The sequence below is a fragment of the Hydractinia symbiolongicarpus genome, chromosome 5, assembly GCF_029227915.1.
Source record: "Hydractinia symbiolongicarpus strain clone_291-10 chromosome 5, HSymV2.1, whole genome shotgun sequence".
NCBI classification, from domain to species: Eukaryota; Metazoa; Cnidaria; class Hydrozoa; order Anthoathecata; family Hydractiniidae; genus Hydractinia; species Hydractinia symbiolongicarpus.
The window spans coordinates 19,845,234-19,863,996 of record NC_079879.1 but is presented as its reverse complement, the minus strand read 5'-3'; the positions used below and the strand labels follow the sequence as shown (position 1 = coordinate 19,863,996).

At 32.5% G+C, this 18,763-nt stretch overlaps 3 protein-coding genes across 4 annotated transcripts in view; 1 reads left to right on the top strand and 2 right to left on the bottom strand.

The window, feature by feature from the left end:
- Positions 1-18,255, bottom strand: part of LOC130645199 (stomatin-like protein stl-1) — a 102,848-nt gene extending 84,593 nt beyond the window's left edge. Inside the window, exon 1 of the mRNA XM_057451104.1 lies at positions 18,252-18,255. The gene's annotated coding sequence lies outside the window, so the exon portion shown is untranslated. The remainder of the gene's footprint in view (positions 1-18,251) is intronic.
- On the bottom strand, positions 256-11,586 carry LOC130645198 (uncharacterized). Of its 2 annotated transcripts, none has more exons than XM_057451102.1 (4): positions 11,558-11,586; positions 5,907-6,780; positions 4,850-5,548; positions 256-4,038 (listed from the first exon to the last, which is right to left on the bottom strand). In XM_057451102.1, the coding sequence occupies exons 2-4, from the start codon at positions 6,775-6,777 to the stop codon at positions 3,611-3,613; spliced, it is 1,998 nt and encodes a 665-aa protein (XP_057307085.1). In that variant the 5' UTR covers positions 6,778-6,780; positions 11,558-11,586; the 3' UTR covers positions 256-3,610. The 2 variants fall into 2 exon arrangements, with proteins under 2 accessions (XP_057307085.1, XP_057307084.1); XM_057451101.1 differs by lacking the exon at positions 11,558-11,586 and adding an exon at positions 7,302-10,224.
- Positions 13,664-18,585, top strand: LOC130645202 (cilia- and flagella-associated protein 298-like). The gene is made up of 6 exons (XM_057451108.1): positions 13,664-13,861; positions 14,087-14,322; positions 15,262-15,420; positions 15,802-15,933; positions 16,052-16,147; positions 18,221-18,585. Exons 1-6 carry the CDS (start codon positions 13,723-13,725, stop codon positions 18,329-18,331), a joined length of 873 nt encoding a protein of 290 aa, XP_057307091.1. The 5' UTR covers positions 13,664-13,722; the 3' UTR covers positions 18,332-18,585.
- The last annotated feature ends 178 nt before the right edge of the window (positions 18,586-18,763 follow it).

Sequence of the window (18,763 nt, the reverse complement as noted above, 5' to 3'; positions counted from 1 at the left end):
GCATAGATATAATAAAGGTTAATTGATTAACATAATTTTTTTTGCAAAAAATTACACTTGTTTGCTCGTCCCAGTCCTCTTAATTTTTTCCTGACGAATTCATAACTTGGGATCTGAATGTCGGTTTGCAATGAAGCAATACAATTTTTAAAAAAATAGACAATGCGCTTAGCAAGCTGCAGACCTCGCTCCTCCATGTATCCCCTGAACATTTTTTCTTTCTTTTTTTTTCTTACCAATTGGATTGTGGCAAAAGATTGGCGTATTGTCAGGGTCTTTTTAAACACGGTCCAAAAGGTCAGGGTACAGTTCACGACGTCAGTACTGTTTCAGTGAAAAAAATATCATATGGGTTACAAAAAATTACTAAGTACCAACTAATTTTTTACGCAAATTTCCATTTTCCTTCTCTATTTTGTGATATTTAATGCACGAAAAGTGAAATATCATATTTACGGCATTTCAGCTATAAATTTTGGGAGACAACTAGCGAAAATGCATATTTTCTATCGTCATAAATAGCAACCATACCTATCTAATAAAATTGTTTAAAAAATCAACAACCGACCGAAAAGGATCAGGAAAATTAATTTCTGCTTCGTTAATATCGGTTAGTACAGGTTCCCATTGGTGTTTTGGTTGACTTCCCTTCAAACGAACAAATAAACAAAAAGAATTATAGAAAATAATTTTCGTGAGGATTAAATTTGTCGCGAAATTGGGATTTTGCGATATTTTTTAAAGTTTACAAATCCTTTTAAAAGGGCAGAAATCAATCTTTGGTTATTATTTGTACTAATTGACCAGCAAAAAGTAAGCAAAGTCGCCTTCCCTTATATCCTTTTTGTTTTTCATAATTCACATATTTTTAAATTTGTTACAATTCTGTTATTTTTCGTTATACTTTTATGTATTTATTATCGAGTTTTTCATGCGTTGAATGCATGGCGAAAAAAAAATAACATTGGCGCGGTCATTATTTTATTTCGACGACTTTTTTGCATCCCGTGTCCCCACGAAACAGTTCAAGTAAGATCTCCGACACTGATGTTATTCTCCATCCTCGCACATTGTGAAGACGCACTTCACAGCTATAAGACAACCTGTTCACGAATAATTACTTCACGATGAAGTTACTAATATGATGTTATTATCTTCTAAAAATAGAAACATATCTCAGACTTCGTTTCCATTAGATGAATTAACGGGGCGTTGCGGCTCAATAATTAATACCATACTTTTGTCTAATGAAAACATTTTCTGGTAATTCGTTTTAATATAGTATGTGCTACGGTATAGACGCATATTAATTTTTGCGCGAAATTCTTTGCTATATTTGCTCATGCACAAAGTGAAGGCGAAGGCGTAATAAATAAGTGTTCCTATGGTGCAGTTACGTTTGCCTTCTTATGTAGAATTTTTGCGTGCTTTTATGTTTTCAAGTGACAAAGTTGTAAGGCCAACATAACGTAACAAAATTAATTTTAACTTTTTGTTGTTGATTTTGTTTAACTGCGAAGGCTACAAATTTAATTCAAATATAAAATAACGCTGACACAAAAATATGATGTAATTCGTTAGTTACAGTGACACCTGTCCATTTTGCCCCGCAAAAGTATTTTCTATAATTGGCAATGAGATTTAACGATTGCACTTAATTTGCGAAATTATACTTAATCCAGTGAAATCTCTCTACATCGGACTCCGACCGTGCATAGAACTTTTTTTAAATTTCCAAATTGCTTCACAGCCTGCTAGGGTGTGAGATCGAGGTTGTGGTAAGCAGGTTGACTTTGTCTGACAGGTATATGCTTTCATTCTTTTTTCCAGAAACTGGAGATTTGCTGTAATAGGTAAAACAATTCGATATTTCGATTATTAAGAGATTCTGAATTATCCATAACAATTGCTTTAATAAAAAACAAAAAACAAATTGGCACAAACTTGAATTTCACAACTTTTTCCGCAAACTGCTGGTGTTAATATGCTTACGACGTGTCCGGTTATAATATATGCATTTTTTTTGCTACTGCTTACAATTTTACCGAAATTTCAAAATCAAAAAAAGACACATCTCAAAAATATTACAGCAGACTAAGACTCAAATTCTGCCTACATTAAAATTTCCCGTTTTTCCTGATTCTCAGATGTCGTCCTTTTTATCCACAACCCAATTTTTAGTAAAAAAAATTGATTTTAAGGTGTCTGTCATAAAATTATCACGTTCTGTGTTCTTTTTGCGAACTAAAATTTTAAACTAATCCAAACTAACATTTTCTCCGTTAATGTATGTTAAGAAATTTTCAGGAAACAAATTTTCGCAAATTTAACCCTAATTTTGCAAAAAATAAATTCTGCGAAATTTACCAAAAGTTTTCAGATTTTAAAAACTAAAAGACAAATATATAATATAAAAAATATTTTCTAATTTTCGAAATGTTCACATTCGTTCTTCGGAAGATTTTCTTATAGCCTTGATTTTCGGACGCTAAATTCCCAAGGATTTCTTCCGCGAAAATTTCTTCACTTAAAGTAGCGATCAAAACACAACAAGCCAGTTCTCTGGATGTTTTTTCATGCAATACAAAATATGCTGCATGTAGCTAATACCTTTCTCAGACTTAGTATCCATTAGATGATTTACTATCGCAGCGTCCTAAAAAGCATATCGGATAGCGGTTTTGTTTCCATTTAAAATGTGTTGTTTCGGCATAGATAGGCTGTCAGATAGTTATCACTCCATGCCGATCGTGAAAGTGACATAACATGTATCGGATAGCTCTTAAGACGATACTTTTTAAATGGAAACAGGTGAATAAACGTTTCGGCATGCTTGAACATAATAAAAGTAACTTTTTCAGTTTTGTTCTTTTGATCAAAATGGCGTTGAGTAAAGTTGATTTAAGTAAGCAAATTGTTATACTTTAAAATGTTTGGATTTCAACATGTAATATGTTCAACTCGGTGATTTCATTTTAACTGAAAAACACAAACGCAAAAGACAAATTACTTTGAAGATGTTGATTGCTGATTCAAATAAAAGGAGAAACACGAAGAAAAAAGAACGAGAACTTCCAAGATACTTGGTAAGACCTGGTAGAAGTAATATATGCTTCACAAAAAGATATCAAACAGAAAAATCTTCAAATCATTGGGACTCTTCCACTGATTTATTTTTTATCTGGCACTCAAACGTGTTTTTTGACAATAGTTTCCATCGTGACAAACATTACCGAAACTTGTTATAATATAGTGCGCATACTAATAGAAGAAATCAAACATCAAAAATCTTTAAATCATCGGGATTTATTTTTTATCTGGTACTCAAACATGTGTTTTTGACGATAGTATCCATGGTTTAGAACATTAACGATACTCATCATCATAGTGCACATGCTAATAGAAGTCTAATGGAAACAGCACTTACCGTATTAAAACAAATAATAGAAACTGTTTCCATTAAACAAAAATATCATATCGATTCTTAGACGCGGCGCTTCGCTAAATCGTCTAATGGAAACTAAGTCTCAGTTTATAATATCAAAATTCGTAATTCTATAAATAGTAATGTAAATAAATTAAACGACATTGCATCAATTTCTTAGAACAGTCAACACTGTTTAAAGTATTTCTCTGAAATACAAGAAAGGCAAAGTCTATTCACAACGCAGTCGGAGCTTGTGGTAAAAACAAACTGTTCATTTTTATCAAGTGCCAGCCCTTCTATAGAACCACCGTGAATTTTTCGTTCAGTCAAACATTCAAAGGTGTATAAATTCCATACGACAAGATAACCATTCTGTGTGGCACAAATAAGCAAATTACGTTTAGGTTGAATGCACATGTAAGTAAGCGTATGCCAGCCATATATACTGTAAGTGTCTACCATTTTGATTAAAGTGAACGTGACGCCATCATATATTCTGACAGTCTGATCATCGGCGCAAGTAGCTAAAATGTTTTTGTTGTTCGAAAGTAACTTCCAATCAACTGACGTTACTGCTGTTGTATGACCAGTCAATACATGCAAAATTTGTCCTGGAATCATAAATAATATCTTTGAGCAATGAAGAACAGAGCTTTCTGAGAAATTGTGCTCATGGAAGTTAAAATTTAATAAATTAAATTTTATTGTATAATAATTGGGTAAAGATTCTATAAGTTAGTGTGTGTGTTTTTTTCGGAAATAAATTTTCAAGGTTTTTGAGAAATATTTTGTGGTTTGATTCAAAATAAATACAGAAATTTTAAAAAGTAGAGTATATTCCAGGAGTATTGTGACCTATTTCCAGTGTAATTTTGAAATTTAAACGGCTCCCATAAAGGAACATTACGTACGCACAAAATTGCCCATTCTTTGACCCCTCTCTCTCCCCTTAGTATGTACATGTACGCTTTTGCTCTGCCACCCTTGCGTACGTACGCAAATATTCACTGAAATGTGACCCTTGACTTGATTTGAAACGGTCTGAAAAGTTAAAATTCAGGTCGTATTTTTTAATAAAGATTTCCACATAACACATTTTTTACAAAGGCATAATATAGATCATAAAATAGAGCTTACAAATAATTGCTCTTTAAGACTGCTTACGGCAGAATTTGTGGATTTTTTTTATAAAAATGTGAAGAAAATAAAAATTGGAATTATAGATAGTCAAAGTACGTACGTATTAAAACCTCCCACCTTTGTACGCACCCTAAGCCTCCACTTTCGCCTAAGTACGTACGGAGATGAACGAAAAAAAAAAAAACGAAAACTGATAGTGACCACCTGCTCCTTTTCCTCCAGAATATTATTTAAAGAAAAAAAAAGCTAAAACATGATAATTGAAAAATAAATAACGCTAACCTGTTTCTGACGAAGCTACAGCACATGTTTTATCTTCCGAAGTGGTGGCAATCATATTATCGTCCACACTCCATGTTAAACTCCAAATCTCCATATTCAACTTTTCGCCACTTGGTTGTATTTTTGGCTTGTGTTGCAAAGAAGAATATATTATCTTGATTAATATCTCACCATTCTCATGATCAATCGTAAACACATGTAAATACCCCGCTGTAGTCGCAGCTGCAAGTTGTGTTGCTGTGCTGTTTAAATGAACACTGACTACACCGCCTGTAAAACTATATAACAATTTAAGTGTACAATCGTCTAGCGTGGGTGAGTCGTTAAGATGTACTGTCCCACTTGTTATATACGACCATCCATATAAACATCCATCCAGTAATCCAATTAATAAAGTAGTTCTGTACCATAACAAGCATCTTATAGAGGGTGAAGGTAGCAACACTTTCTTAATTGGTAGTGGCTTGTTGTATTCCCACAACAAGACCTTTCCAGTGAAATCACCAGACGCCACCAGATTATTTTCACTAACAGCAACACCACAGCCAGTGAGTGAGAGAAATGATAAATCTTGACGCTCAATTACTGCTGCCGATTTGTGGGAGATTGTAACTTGATGAAGGGACATAATACCAGCTATCCAAAAGCTAGATGTTGTCAGCGACGGATTCATATGCACGATAGATTCGCTGGGACAACCTAAAAGTAATCACAGTGAATAAAATAACTAGAAAAGACGTTTCCACTGCTTTAAAATGAAAATCACATATTTGCCCAAAAAATATTACGTACAGAATAATGAAACAGTTTGCTCGTTCACTTCATTTCGAGAAGATTTTCACCTAGCACATTTTTGGATTAAAAACCTTAGATTTACTTTATTTAGGCAAACTTTTGCTAATTCATTTACAAAATTATACAGCGGGCGTTCTTAAAACACATATTGCAAATAAACGCAAAATTTTGTTTCATAAAAAATGTCTTAGACTTCTACGAATCTTTAGGTTACAAACTTATATTATTTCAGCTCCTTATAAAGCATGTAGTATGCCAATACCTGTTATTTCTCCCAATAACATGCCTTCTTTACTCCAAAACGACATGACACCAGATAAGTACGACACAGTAAACAATTCATCACGATACCACATGCATACTTGAGGCGACCCAGTTGCCTGAATAACAGCTGACATGATCAACGACGTGGCATTGTAAAAACCAAAAACTCCATGTTGCAAACCAACACATATTAAATTGTCATTTACTTCACTTACACAAAGCATCACGTTCTTCTCATCACCAAGTGGCGACACCTCTTGTGTCTTCAAGAGCTCACCGTCAACAGAAAATAAATAAATAAAACAACAAGACGATGACTGATATATTGCAATAACTTCTCCGTTTTCTTTAAATACACTTGCGTTAAAACAGTCATAAGATTTTTGCTTCTCTGCACTGCAGGCTACCTCTAACTGACCAGTATGGGCAGGTGTTTGAGGAGCCTTGTATCGCCACCTACAATTCACAAATGTTGTATAACACTCCAGTATAGCATTTAAATCATATACTATTAGCATTTGCTCAGGACCTTTTGAGCACACACTTAACATTTTGCCATCTTTTGACCAGGATCCATAAATCACATTACTAGTTGGTAGCTTAAACAACGCCATCATGGTCCAGTTTGCATCCCATATTTTTACTTCACCACACATAGATATACTTAGCACAAGTTCATCACAATTTTTCAACAGGACTGTAATTAAATCGTTGTGAGCTTGAAACATGGTTTTTTCTTTGGTTCTGATATGCCATTGAACAATACAACATCCTAGTGGAGTGCAGTACATATCTTTCTGGGTGCATGGAAATCCTGCACATTGGCGGAATGACCCAACTCCCCAAGAATCCTCCACAGTAAATTCCATATTCTATTATTTAAAAAAGAAGGTATTTCCAGCATTTATTTTTAGACAAATGATGTAAATTTATAGAATATAAGTTTGGAATATCTTCTGAAGCACCAGTATTAAACGAATTAATTAGATGCAAAAAAAACTTAATTGAAAATTAGCCTTTTAGTTTTAATATTGAACGGATTTCTGAGAAAATTATTATTAAATTTTAATTATTTTAATTTAGCAAATGCTTTATAGTGATTCTGATAACGAATTATATGAATTACTTGTTTTAGTGTGACTATTGCGATTTGCGACTTTTATTCCATAAAATACCAATGAATTCCCTGTAAAATGCTGATAGCAAAATTTAGACTACTTGCGCAATTGCATGGGTTAATTATCGCAAATTGATCATCCCAGGAATTTTCACAGAGACAAACTTTCACAAAAATTAATTAACTAAAGGTACATGTCCAACTTTATCTTGTTTTCTTTATGGTTGATGCTTTAAAAACATATTTTCATTCCTACATAACATATAACAGGCTTACTAAAGTGGCATGTCATTTTCAGGTCTTTTTTCTGCTTCTTGACTAATTTTAATGGAGTTTCACTGCTGTCAACCTCTTTACGTTCTTTGTATCACAAATTTTTAATAAGTTACTCCATCCATGCAAGGTTTAAAACTGTCTTGGTGCATTCACTGTAAGAAACTCCTCTTCGCAGATTTGACCTGAGTCATGTTTCCCAATCATTGAATCTATATACAGTTGATTAGATTCTTGTTTTTTCTTGGTAATTTTAGTCTAAATATGGCATCTTATTACTCACTGTGTTTTACATTGCATCTGTTTGTGATATTACATCTTAAAAAGCATCTCTTCCTTTATGTCTTTTCAGAAGCGTACAAAGATTTTTTTCATTTGATAGTAAATCCAAACATGCTTTACAATTTTTTATTTATATCTGCACATGCTGCGGCTAAAGCTAGTTTTTTAATTCAGAAGATCAACTGACTGTTTGTGGAAGAAAAAAACTGGTTACTATCAGTAATTTGCTATATTTCTTGATTATTTGTATTATTTCTCATATTCTTCAATAAATAATAAAAACACTACTCTAGTATTCTCATCAGCCTCACTATGGTGTCAACATCATCTTCTTTTCTCAACCCAACGATCCCTTACAGTTCATTTGCCTTCCCTTAACCAGTCTTTCACTGTTGAACACTAGCACAATTACACTAAGCAAGGTTAACAAAAAAATAGGTAGAAAATGTCACTGCTTGGCCACACTTGCTGACATCAAACTAACAGCCAAAAATTTAATTAAAATTTGACCTTTTTCCAGGAAAATTAGAAATTGTGGAGGGTTAAAGTGGTGTCTTTGGCAACCATGATAGTTTTTACCAACCATTAGTTTAGGATGATAGATGTTACATACTAGGATATTATGCTACAATGGCAAAAGATGAAACATGAGATAAACAAGATAGACAAGTCAGATTAACTATTTAACTTGATAGCCATGACTTCAGGAAGGCCCTAGGAAGATCCCTAAACAAACTTATGTATACCGACAATAAAGGCTAAAATAGACATTTCCCCTAACACCCTGTAGTTTTATCCAGGAACATGTTTACTAAACAGAAGTTGTGATTTGATATAACCTTTGTCATGGTGGTGATTGATGTTTGCCTGCATTAACAAATCGTATTTGCAGTATATACATACTATAAATTAACAACCTTGTTTTTATATTTTGAATAATAAAAAAATCATAAGATTTTACTTTTTTTGTAAGGCTTAACTTAGGAAAATTAGCAAAAGACGTTACGGAAAAATTAGTTTGTTTTAAACAATTAGAATCTGAAATTTATGCACCCAAATTGGTTTTAGTTTGATAATTGCAGTGAGCATTATGTAAATTTATGGTTTTTTAGGATGTTATTCAGACAAAAAAATTAAAAAAAAATTATGCAATATTGTTTTTGTAAAGAATGTTTAATTGCTATAAAATAAGTTTTTTCAGGTTCCTACTGTCTTGCCTTACTTAGGTTTTGTTTCACTGCATGCTAGGACATATCTTAGGAAACTGTTCTATAAACAGCTACCTTACCCTTACTTTTTAGGTCATATATTTGAGATTGTCAATTTTCAGTTTAAGGGTAAACATCAGCAATATCACTTATTCTATGATATCTTCATTTTCTATGATATCTTCAATTGTGGATGTCTTTTTCATAATTAAAGGACATGTAAAACATCTGTTGTTCCTTTCTCCCTGTTAACGGCATATTGGCTGGTAACTCATAACCCCCTCATAATGTACGCTTATAGTAAAAGTATAATAAAACTCTTTACATATTAAATTATTTTATGTTGAAATTATAAATCTATGCAGTCATAAAATACAATAATGACACTACCATTTTCACTTGTATTTACTATAGTTTGTCTGTTCATCACTGACACACCTAGTGCAGGGTCAGGAGAGAGCCCTGAGAGCCTGCACATAGGCAACCAAAACACAAACAAAAGAAAGCTGGTGTCCGTTATCTCATGAAAAACTCCACATTAGATAAATTATTTTTAATGGCCCTCAGTGGAAACAATCAACTAACTAGGTATAGGTATATTTATAGTCTCGGCCAAATGTGAAAATAACGAAAATAATAATTTAAAAAAACTGCAGTTTTTATTGATTAAGTGCCCTTCATGGATTTCTTGCAAATTTAACGACGTAGCACTGTAGGTATGATAATCCGGTCTTTAAATAACAAAGACCCTTTATCTTTGCAATATTGCCTCGAAATTCCCAATACAACTGGACATTGGCAGGACATTCTTTGCGTGATTTTGGAAACCCCTCTTGCATCTTTTCTTAAAGTCTGCCAGACTTTTGTCTTCTCTCGTTTCATTTACAATACCTTTTGCAAACTCCCCCATTTTTGGTAAATTTTTTACTGGATTCTTCTTTTCATCTGCATTAAGGTTTAAGGACTCATAAATATTTTTAGTCTTTGTTGAGAACGTATATATATCTCAACATGGTTGCCTGATATTCATCATCTTTATTTGTAAGACTTGTTATAAGAACATAATCACTCTATTTCTCTTTCCAACTACAAATGACTACAAATCTGTCCACTGATAAATCCATTGTCAGATGTTTTAATTTGTCTCTAATTTTTAAATTAAATCGCTACCAGATTCCAAAAATAACGAAAGATATAAGACTATTCTTTTCAGCTTTTAAAACTTTTTCTTTATTCTCTGCCATGTTATATTTGAGACTCTCAAGGCGGTGATACACGATCCGATTAATAGAATTCGATTAGTCAAAATTATATTGAGCATTAAAATAAAATCGAAACCTGACAGGTGGCAAGGTGATGATACAAGATCCAATTAATCGAATTCGATTTATCAAAATTATATTGAACATTAATATAAAACTAAACAGATTTTCGATAATTTCCTTTCGATAAAATGTCTTTGAAAGTGAAGACAGAGTTGAAATCGCTGCTGTTACAGCTATTATTACAACAACTAAAAATTTAAGAAAAAGTTAAAAATTTAAGAAAAAGTTAAAAATGGAGTGTTTTTTTTTTGTTATTTTTCTGGTAATAAGCTTCATTCACTGATAAAAATTTCCTTGATTTCTGTTTTATCCTTTTTTGACATGATGTTTTTAAAGTTCTTCTACTAAAGTTTATTTTTTATATAGAAACTCACATTTTTTAAACGGACATTTGATGTAAAGATTTTAAGCATTTTTATTGGCTAAAACCTTTCGATTAATCTAAAAAGTTGAACTGGTCTGACTTTTTAAAAATCGAATTCGACAAGTCTGAGCATGCTGTAAGCATATGATTTTTACATGATACACAATTCAAGTAATCGAATTTAACTAATCGAATTCGATTAATCAGATCGTGTATCACTGCCTTAAGTCCCGCATACGTGACCTGTAAAAATACATGCATATAGCAAAAGTAGACATGTCTCACATTTGAATTGATTCGTGATAATAGTTTATTCATGTATATGCTACAATAAGCTGTTGGTAAATAGAGCACAGCTAAGTATAATTATTGTGAAAAGTAAAAAAAATACAGACCATGGGTGTATGGTGTCAAATTGCGGACCAGATTTAAAATTTGGTTGCAAAAAGAAAGGTTGATGCCATATGCAGAGGAGTGTTAAGTGCAGAAGAAAAGTGTAAAATACAAAAGGAAAGTCTCAGAATACAGAAGAGAATTGTTTGGAGCACAGAAGAAAAGTGTTTTCAACTTGTGGAAGAGAAGTGAGGAAGAGAAGTGAGAAAGAGAGATAGAGAGATGTGCATATTTTACATGGCTAGCTAGCCTCACAAATATCGAGGGATATATCCTGTCTATTATTTCCAGGAGGGGCCATGGCTTAGCCAGATGCTAGACAACTCCCAGCAACATCCAACAAGGCCCACACAATGTACCATCTCCCCAATTTCCCTCGCATGGCTTGGGTTAACCCGGGGCTATGGGTAACATCCACTTGCCCATGTCGAATCGCCGTCAAGAGGAATCGAACCCTGGTCTCCTGCAGAGAGTACGAGAGCTATAACCACTAATCTACAGCACCACAAAGTGAGCCACCAGGAGCCACCCCATCGTGTAGAGGGTTGTGTAAGTAGTTCATAGTTAGGGCAGAACTTTTCCATCCTAGCATTTTTTCCTATCTGAATTATATGGGAATGAATTCACCACTTCGCCTTTCAAAAACGAGCCTTAAATTTCCCTAAAATTTAGCTAGCTATAGTTTACCTGATGGCTGTCAAGATGTAAAAACGTGTTGGGACGATTCAAAGTATTATTTTTAATGCCAGGACAAAGTCGATATTTAGTGTTGATTTCATAACGTACAAATCAAAAATGGTATAGACTTTGGTTTAAATGACGTTTTGCATAATACCACGAACTGTTAAACACCATTATCAGAAATCATTGACAACGAGATGTGTTTACGGAAAGCTGTACATAATTTTTGTGAGATGAAGTCTTCTAGTTGTTTGTAATTGGACTAAAAATAATGACCATTTTGTATGAATTTAGCCTTTTTAGTCGCTGATTCGATTCGTTTAAAGTAGCTCATCTTTGCTAGGTTAGGTCAGAGCTAAAAAAAATAAGTTTAGCAGCTGATCCTTTATTTTAGAAAAAAATCAGCTGATTCTTTGATTTTATTGTCATGCCCTAACACTATTATGAAGTTTTTTCCACTTGTGACAGTCCATTTTTGCCTGAAACAGCTGTTATACTAAAGCAGAATTAAATCACAGCAATAAATTTCAAGAATTGTGGCAACACAGAATGGGTGAGCGTTTAGTACAGGTAAACGATGTTGCACATCCACATAGGTTTAATACATTTTCTATTAAAACTATATTGCAACCTCAACCTTTTAAAAATAAACAGTGGAAATAGCCTGGTGTTACCCAGTTTAAAATTATATGCATGCTTACAGCGTACCAACAACAGTTTTATTCATATTTTGTTAATCACCAAACTTATTCCGAAAAATTATAAACTTCCATTAATAATTGTAAGCTTTTTTAAACAAAAATTTTTAATCAACCAGCTCTTTACCTTTTCATATGGCTAGAAACAAATCTTTTTTGTTTATTTCAGGGTTACATCATCTTAACCATATAACCTATTCCATCCACAAGGCAGTAAAATTCCAGATTTTGTGTGCTAAAGGTTTGCTATTTATCAGAACCCTGTTTTCGTGTCAGAACCTGTGTGCATTTAACACACGCCCACACACAAGACCTTGAACACCAAATCATATCACCTAGATATACGATAGTCTTTTGAATAACCTTATGAAAGATTACTGGAAAGTAATGTACCATAAATGGTTTTCTGATGAATTGTTTACATTTACTGAGCAAGGAAATATTAAAGCCCCATCTGAAAAGAAAATGATAAAATAGGATTTTAATGCATGGGAACTGTTGTCAAACGAAATCCTTATTTGGTCCTTCAAAGTGTGTGGATTGTGAACTAAACCTAACAGATCAGATGATAATAAAATCATGTGCATTAAGTATAGTTTACTGATGCTACTGCAAAGTGCATCTAAAAATGTAGATGAAGGATCCGTTTGATGTCTTTTTATGAAGCGGTGCATGGAAGACTTAAAATTTCTTTTGTTAGATAAAGATGATGATGAAACAGATGAAGTTATTATTAGGCCGTGACTTGAAATATAGATATTGCGTATAAATTTTTTTTTTATTTAGCCCTCTCCCTTTTTTTACCCCCTTCTTTTAAGCCTCCTGTCTAAGACCACTAAAATTTAATAAGCCTCAAGGGGTAAAAAGATGAATTACGGTATCTTATAAAATTGTACAAAGTATTTATGACAGGCATTGTGGATGCGTTAGCTTACCTTTGAATTTGCAGAAATGTTCTTTGAACAGTTGTGAAAAAAGTATATGTCTTTTTTTTAACTTCCTAGACATTACCACACGGTGTCAATTCACTTAGATTGATGTGGATTAATTAGTTAAGATTAGGGGCAATTTCCTGAAGGTATTTCAACCCACTTAATACAAAACAGTAGGGTTGATGATGTCATCAAAAACCTATAAATCCTTATATCTCTTCAACTATTTAAAAACTTTGCTTTGCTGACTCTTTATCTTTTTAACTGCGCAATTCTATATGTTATTTTGATCACTGTTTCAAACTCTACGAAATATAGGTATTAGCTAAAAAAAGAATAGAATTTCTTGGATCATCGATGGGTCATTGGTGATGTCATCAAAATTCAAATGACCTGCAAACATAGTTCTATATGTAAAATCCAACCTGTTTACTACTATAACTCTTAGATGTATATGCATTAAGTTATGAATTTGATATGCTTTTTTTACTAGCTATATATATAAAAAACACTTTCAAAATACAAATTATAACTGCTGATAATGGTTAAATTGCATGTAAAAAAGGGTGACGAAAGTCAGTTTCTATTCGAGACTACCGTGAAAGAGCCAATCAATGTCTTAGTTGCTAACCTTGTGAAAATATTTAATGGCAGATTAAAAATTGACAGACTTTACCATGGTATGTTTCTTGTTTTGTACTTCATTTTATTGTTATATATATAGAAGAATATTGATATGTTAACAAAAATTTATTTGTGCTATCAAGCAAAGCAATTACATCTAGTGAAGGCTTTTAAAAATGTTTATTCTATATTATTTTGGAAAGGGTTTTATGACAACTAAAAGTTTAAGCATATTTAGTTTGCTGATGCATTAAATAACATTTTAAAAATTTTTATTTCAGAACTAGAAACATTAGCAAAGCATGGTATTACTCTACCACCAAACATGCAAGGGCTTACTGATGAACAAATTGAGGAGTTAAAACTTGAAGACAAATGGTCAAAAACATGCATACCGCATGGGGGTAGTGTATACGTTCGAGACCCTGTAGGGCGGAGAACTGGTAATGCCCCAAATGCAAATATGGCAGATGTTATAAATCGAACAAGATCTGAAGCTAAGGCACAAGTTTCAAAGGTATATATCCATAGTTACTTGTAGATAATAATAAATAATGAATTTTTGGATAGAATAGTGATAATATTAATACCAATACACTAACATTAAAAATATTACCACTTATCTGTTCAGTCATTGTCATTGAATATTATGGATATTATTATGTCATGAACAAGCGAATTTATTCTAAGCTACATTTCGACAGCTACAGCTGTTATGGACAAGCTCGTTCCGTCATGACAGTTGTAGCTGTCGAGACAAAGCCTATAATAAACTCGCTTGTTCATGACATAAGAATATCTGTACTATTTAATCTAGCTGGTTTAAATATTTCTATCTTTACTGCAGAATTAATAAAAAAAAAGATGGTGTAATAAATGGATAAAAGGAAATACCATAAAAGTGTAAAAAGTCATTGAAAAATCAGTTTTTGTAATTATTATTGTCCTGTCTTTGTCATATTTTTTCAAGTAAACAATATTAAAGTTCACATAAACTTTTTAAAAAGATTACTTTAGCAGAATTCTTTTTTCAGAGATATTTCTTTTTGCAATAGAATATACCTTTCTGAAAATTTAAAATCATTTGAAATTTTTGAAAGATGTGCAAAGTTTTCTAAGACAAGCGTAATTGTCCAATGTGAGGTAGGATATCAAGGTAGAATTTTAGGTTGTGTAGAACAATAAAAAAAGTATGAATTTCAGAGGATTTTTTACTGTGTGACACAGTATTAGTATGACATATTAAAGTCTTTCAATTCTAAAATAGTAAAAATGTGTGATTGGCTGGCTGGCAGAGCTCTGGGAACACCCTTTTCAGTTCTGACTTTCGTTTGATTTGCTCTTAAAGAGTGATAGATTCCTCTTGATATGCTACTATTTCATTTTAATACTTTTTTCTAGTCTTAAAAGTTTATCAATTTGTGTTTTAAAATACTAATATTATTTATTGATATAGGATTTAGCCACTGCAAATAAGTGCATTACCTTCTCTGATGTGCAAGATGCTTTAGACAAAATGAAAGGTTCTGTCATGATTGTATACCCCATGGGACTTCCCCCTCATGATCCTGTCAAAATGGAACTGGACAATCAAGAAGACCTAACTGGAACTCAAGTAAGTCTGCTTGTATATTCCAGTATAGGTTAACCAATGATATTCGTTTTAGCAGCGTAATCCATAATTTTTAACATGAAGATGATATCATTGTTATATTTGCATTCGCGTGCAATACCTTACAGATTGTAATGACGTCAAAACACTAGAAGCCAGTCATCAACCTTTCGTGAAACAGCATGGGATCAAGTTTGATTAAATAAAACGTTTTTTCAAACACTGATAAATCATATACCTCTTAACTAACGCAATAAACTCCACTCCATTTTACTCTCTCCTCTAGATTTTTACCTCACAGGAGGTAAGGTTTTTTAACACCACTTCTGAGTCTTCATCCCCATTTCCGTAGCGCTGTAATTTGTTTTGATTTCTTATTTTAAGGCTTCAAAAGAAGTGCTTGAAGAAAGCAATGCATCACTTTGGTGGGCTGGTAAGGAACTGATGTGTGGCAAAACATTGCAAGATTACGTTGGAAAAAACGAAAAAACGAAGATCATTGTTAAGCTCCAGAAGGTGTGTATTTTTTATGGTATTGATAAGTAAAAAAAATTGCTACATGGTTTTATAACCATTTATGTTGAATTGTCAAAAATTCGGTCTTTCAGGGCAAAATATTTCTTTCTTTCCATAGAAAGGGCATGGCCCCCCATCTCGCGAACCAGTAATTAATGAAGATGAACAGAAAGCCATGATGGCTCATTATTATCGAAAGCAAGAAGAAATGAAGGTCAGCTTGTTTTTTTCTTGTAATAACCTTTTTAAAACGCACATTTTTTTCTGCAAAATACACAAACAAAAATATGAAATAATATGAAAACGAGGTTAATTTATTATGGACATTGGTAAAACACACACAGTATTGATCTGCAACCTAACGTTCATCAATAGTCGTAATTTTTGATCCAGTCTATAAAAAACCTTTAACCCATAAAGACTAAATTTTAAGAAACTCTTAAGAAACTTAGCAGGCTGTGAAAATTTCCAACATTAAGAAACTTACACAAGTCAGGGAGTACAGAGATTAAAAAATGTTTTTCCATAAAATAGATGTTGGATCATGTGTCTGTTTATACTAAACTATATGTATTTACAACATGTTAAACATATCTTATATAAAAAAATGTGTATGGCCACATAGGATTAAGTAATTATGAGATATAAAAAAAAAGAATTGTAAAGTAAAACTCGGTAACTCGAATTTTCATTATCTCGAACCATTTTTTTGCGTCCCTTAAACTTTCTTTATTACTTTCTTATAAAAAACTCCGGTTAACTCAAGCCTTAGATCAAAAAAAATTGTTAACTTGACCCATTGTCGTTATAATTTATTTAAGGTTCAGAGTGAGTATTTTTTTAATATCCTCTTATTTTTTGTCGAAGTTTCAACCCCGGCGTGCTTATACCCATCTTGCTAGCATTGGTTGTTAGACTTTTGAGTGTGTTATAAACTTGGCATAGCAATTCAAAACTATGAGTAAGCGACTTGTATTTTTATTCCAATCAAAGCAGGAAAATTTTTGCAGTATCCGGTAGTGAATACTAATGTCAATATCAAATTTTTTTTTGACTCTAAATGTAGTTACAGATTTGCAATAAATTGTATTACAGTGGTATATTATGCAGGGTATTAACCCTCTTTAAACCAGTTTTATTCAGGGTATTAACCCTCTTTAAACCAATTTTATTCAGGGTATTAACCCTCTTTAAACCAATTTTATGCAGGGTATTAACCCTCTTTAAAACAATTTTATGCAGGGTATTAACCCTCTTTAAACCAGTTTTATACAGGGTATTAACCCTATTTAAACCAGTGTGTAGGATCAAAAGTGTTTTATCAGCCTTCTTTAAATGTCTAAATTTAGTAACTCAGAAAGTATAAGTCTGTAAACATGCCCCATAGGAACTTTCGAACCAATCATGACTATACGGCGACTACGGTTTAACTGGTAGAATTTGTGTCTTTCATTAACCGCTTATTAAGGTTTGAAACATATTTCGAGAAGGCAGTGACCAACCAAAAGGGTGCAAATACAGTTATCCTGCACAACTACACACTCTACTCAAAATTTGTTTACAAAAAGGTGTTTGGGTGTTCTGAAGCAACTAACTTTAGTAGGAATGTCTATAAAACACAGACCAGATTCACTTGGATAGCTCAACAATTTTGTTTATGATGTGTAATTATTGCGTTGACCATATTCTGAAAGCTGTATGTATATATATATAATAATGAACTGTTGATATATGAGCCACTATAAGCACTGTATGTATACTATATTTCATAGATATACCGTAAATCCTTGGTTAAGCGCCGGTCTGGAATAAGCGCCACCCTCGAATAACCCTTTAAAGTTGAAACGCAGTGCTTACTTATGACATTTTTAATTATGATTTTACAAGAAAAGACACTTTTGTTATAAAAAAAAAAAGAATTAAAAAAATGAATTTGTCTGAAAATTGGTCTTTTGAATAAGCACCGCCCTCGAATAAACACGCCCTCGCACTAAAATAATAGCTCCGCGTCGCTTCACCGAGGATTTACGGTACTATATGCTATATATCTTTCACACATCATATATTCATTTATAAATCATGTATATCATTCATATATCATATACGTATTATTATGTATAATACGTATATGATATATGAATATATAAATATATTATATATGTTATCATATAATGCCATATCATATAATGGCATATATGAGTCGTTGAATATTGCTACATATGAGCAACCATCGTCAACAACACCCGATTATTTTAAATTTAATGTAACCAAATAATTTTACCTTTAGAAATTGTCGGAAGATGAGCAGGATTTGCATTTAAACTCAGATTGGGCTGACTCTGCTCAACTTAAACGTCAATTTCAAGGCTTGAATAACGTATCGTGGCGTCCCCGATAAAAACGTCTGTTGCATCGTTTCGTGTAAAGAAAGAACGTTGCTGGTTATCAACTATTTATCAGCGTTGTATTAAGATACATTTCAGAAAACGAGTGTTTGAGAAAACAAATGTCTGAGGAGATAGCATGATAGGCTCTTTCTTTTACAAATTACAATGGGTCATTTCTATATTTATATTTTAGTAATAGTCTTTATTCTAGATTTATTTTAGGATATGCTTGTAATATATTGTATAGTTATAAAATGTTTCATAAAATGTTGCATTTCAATTTTCTATTACTATAATTATTATGTTCCCTTTTTCTTTATTTTTTTGTAAGATCACAAAAGTGTTAAGCAAATTGAGAATGCAGATACAATGTATCTATCTTCGCCAGGTGTAATGAATTTCTTCACTTCAAGTTTAACGTTTCATGCATCAACAAGTTTTGT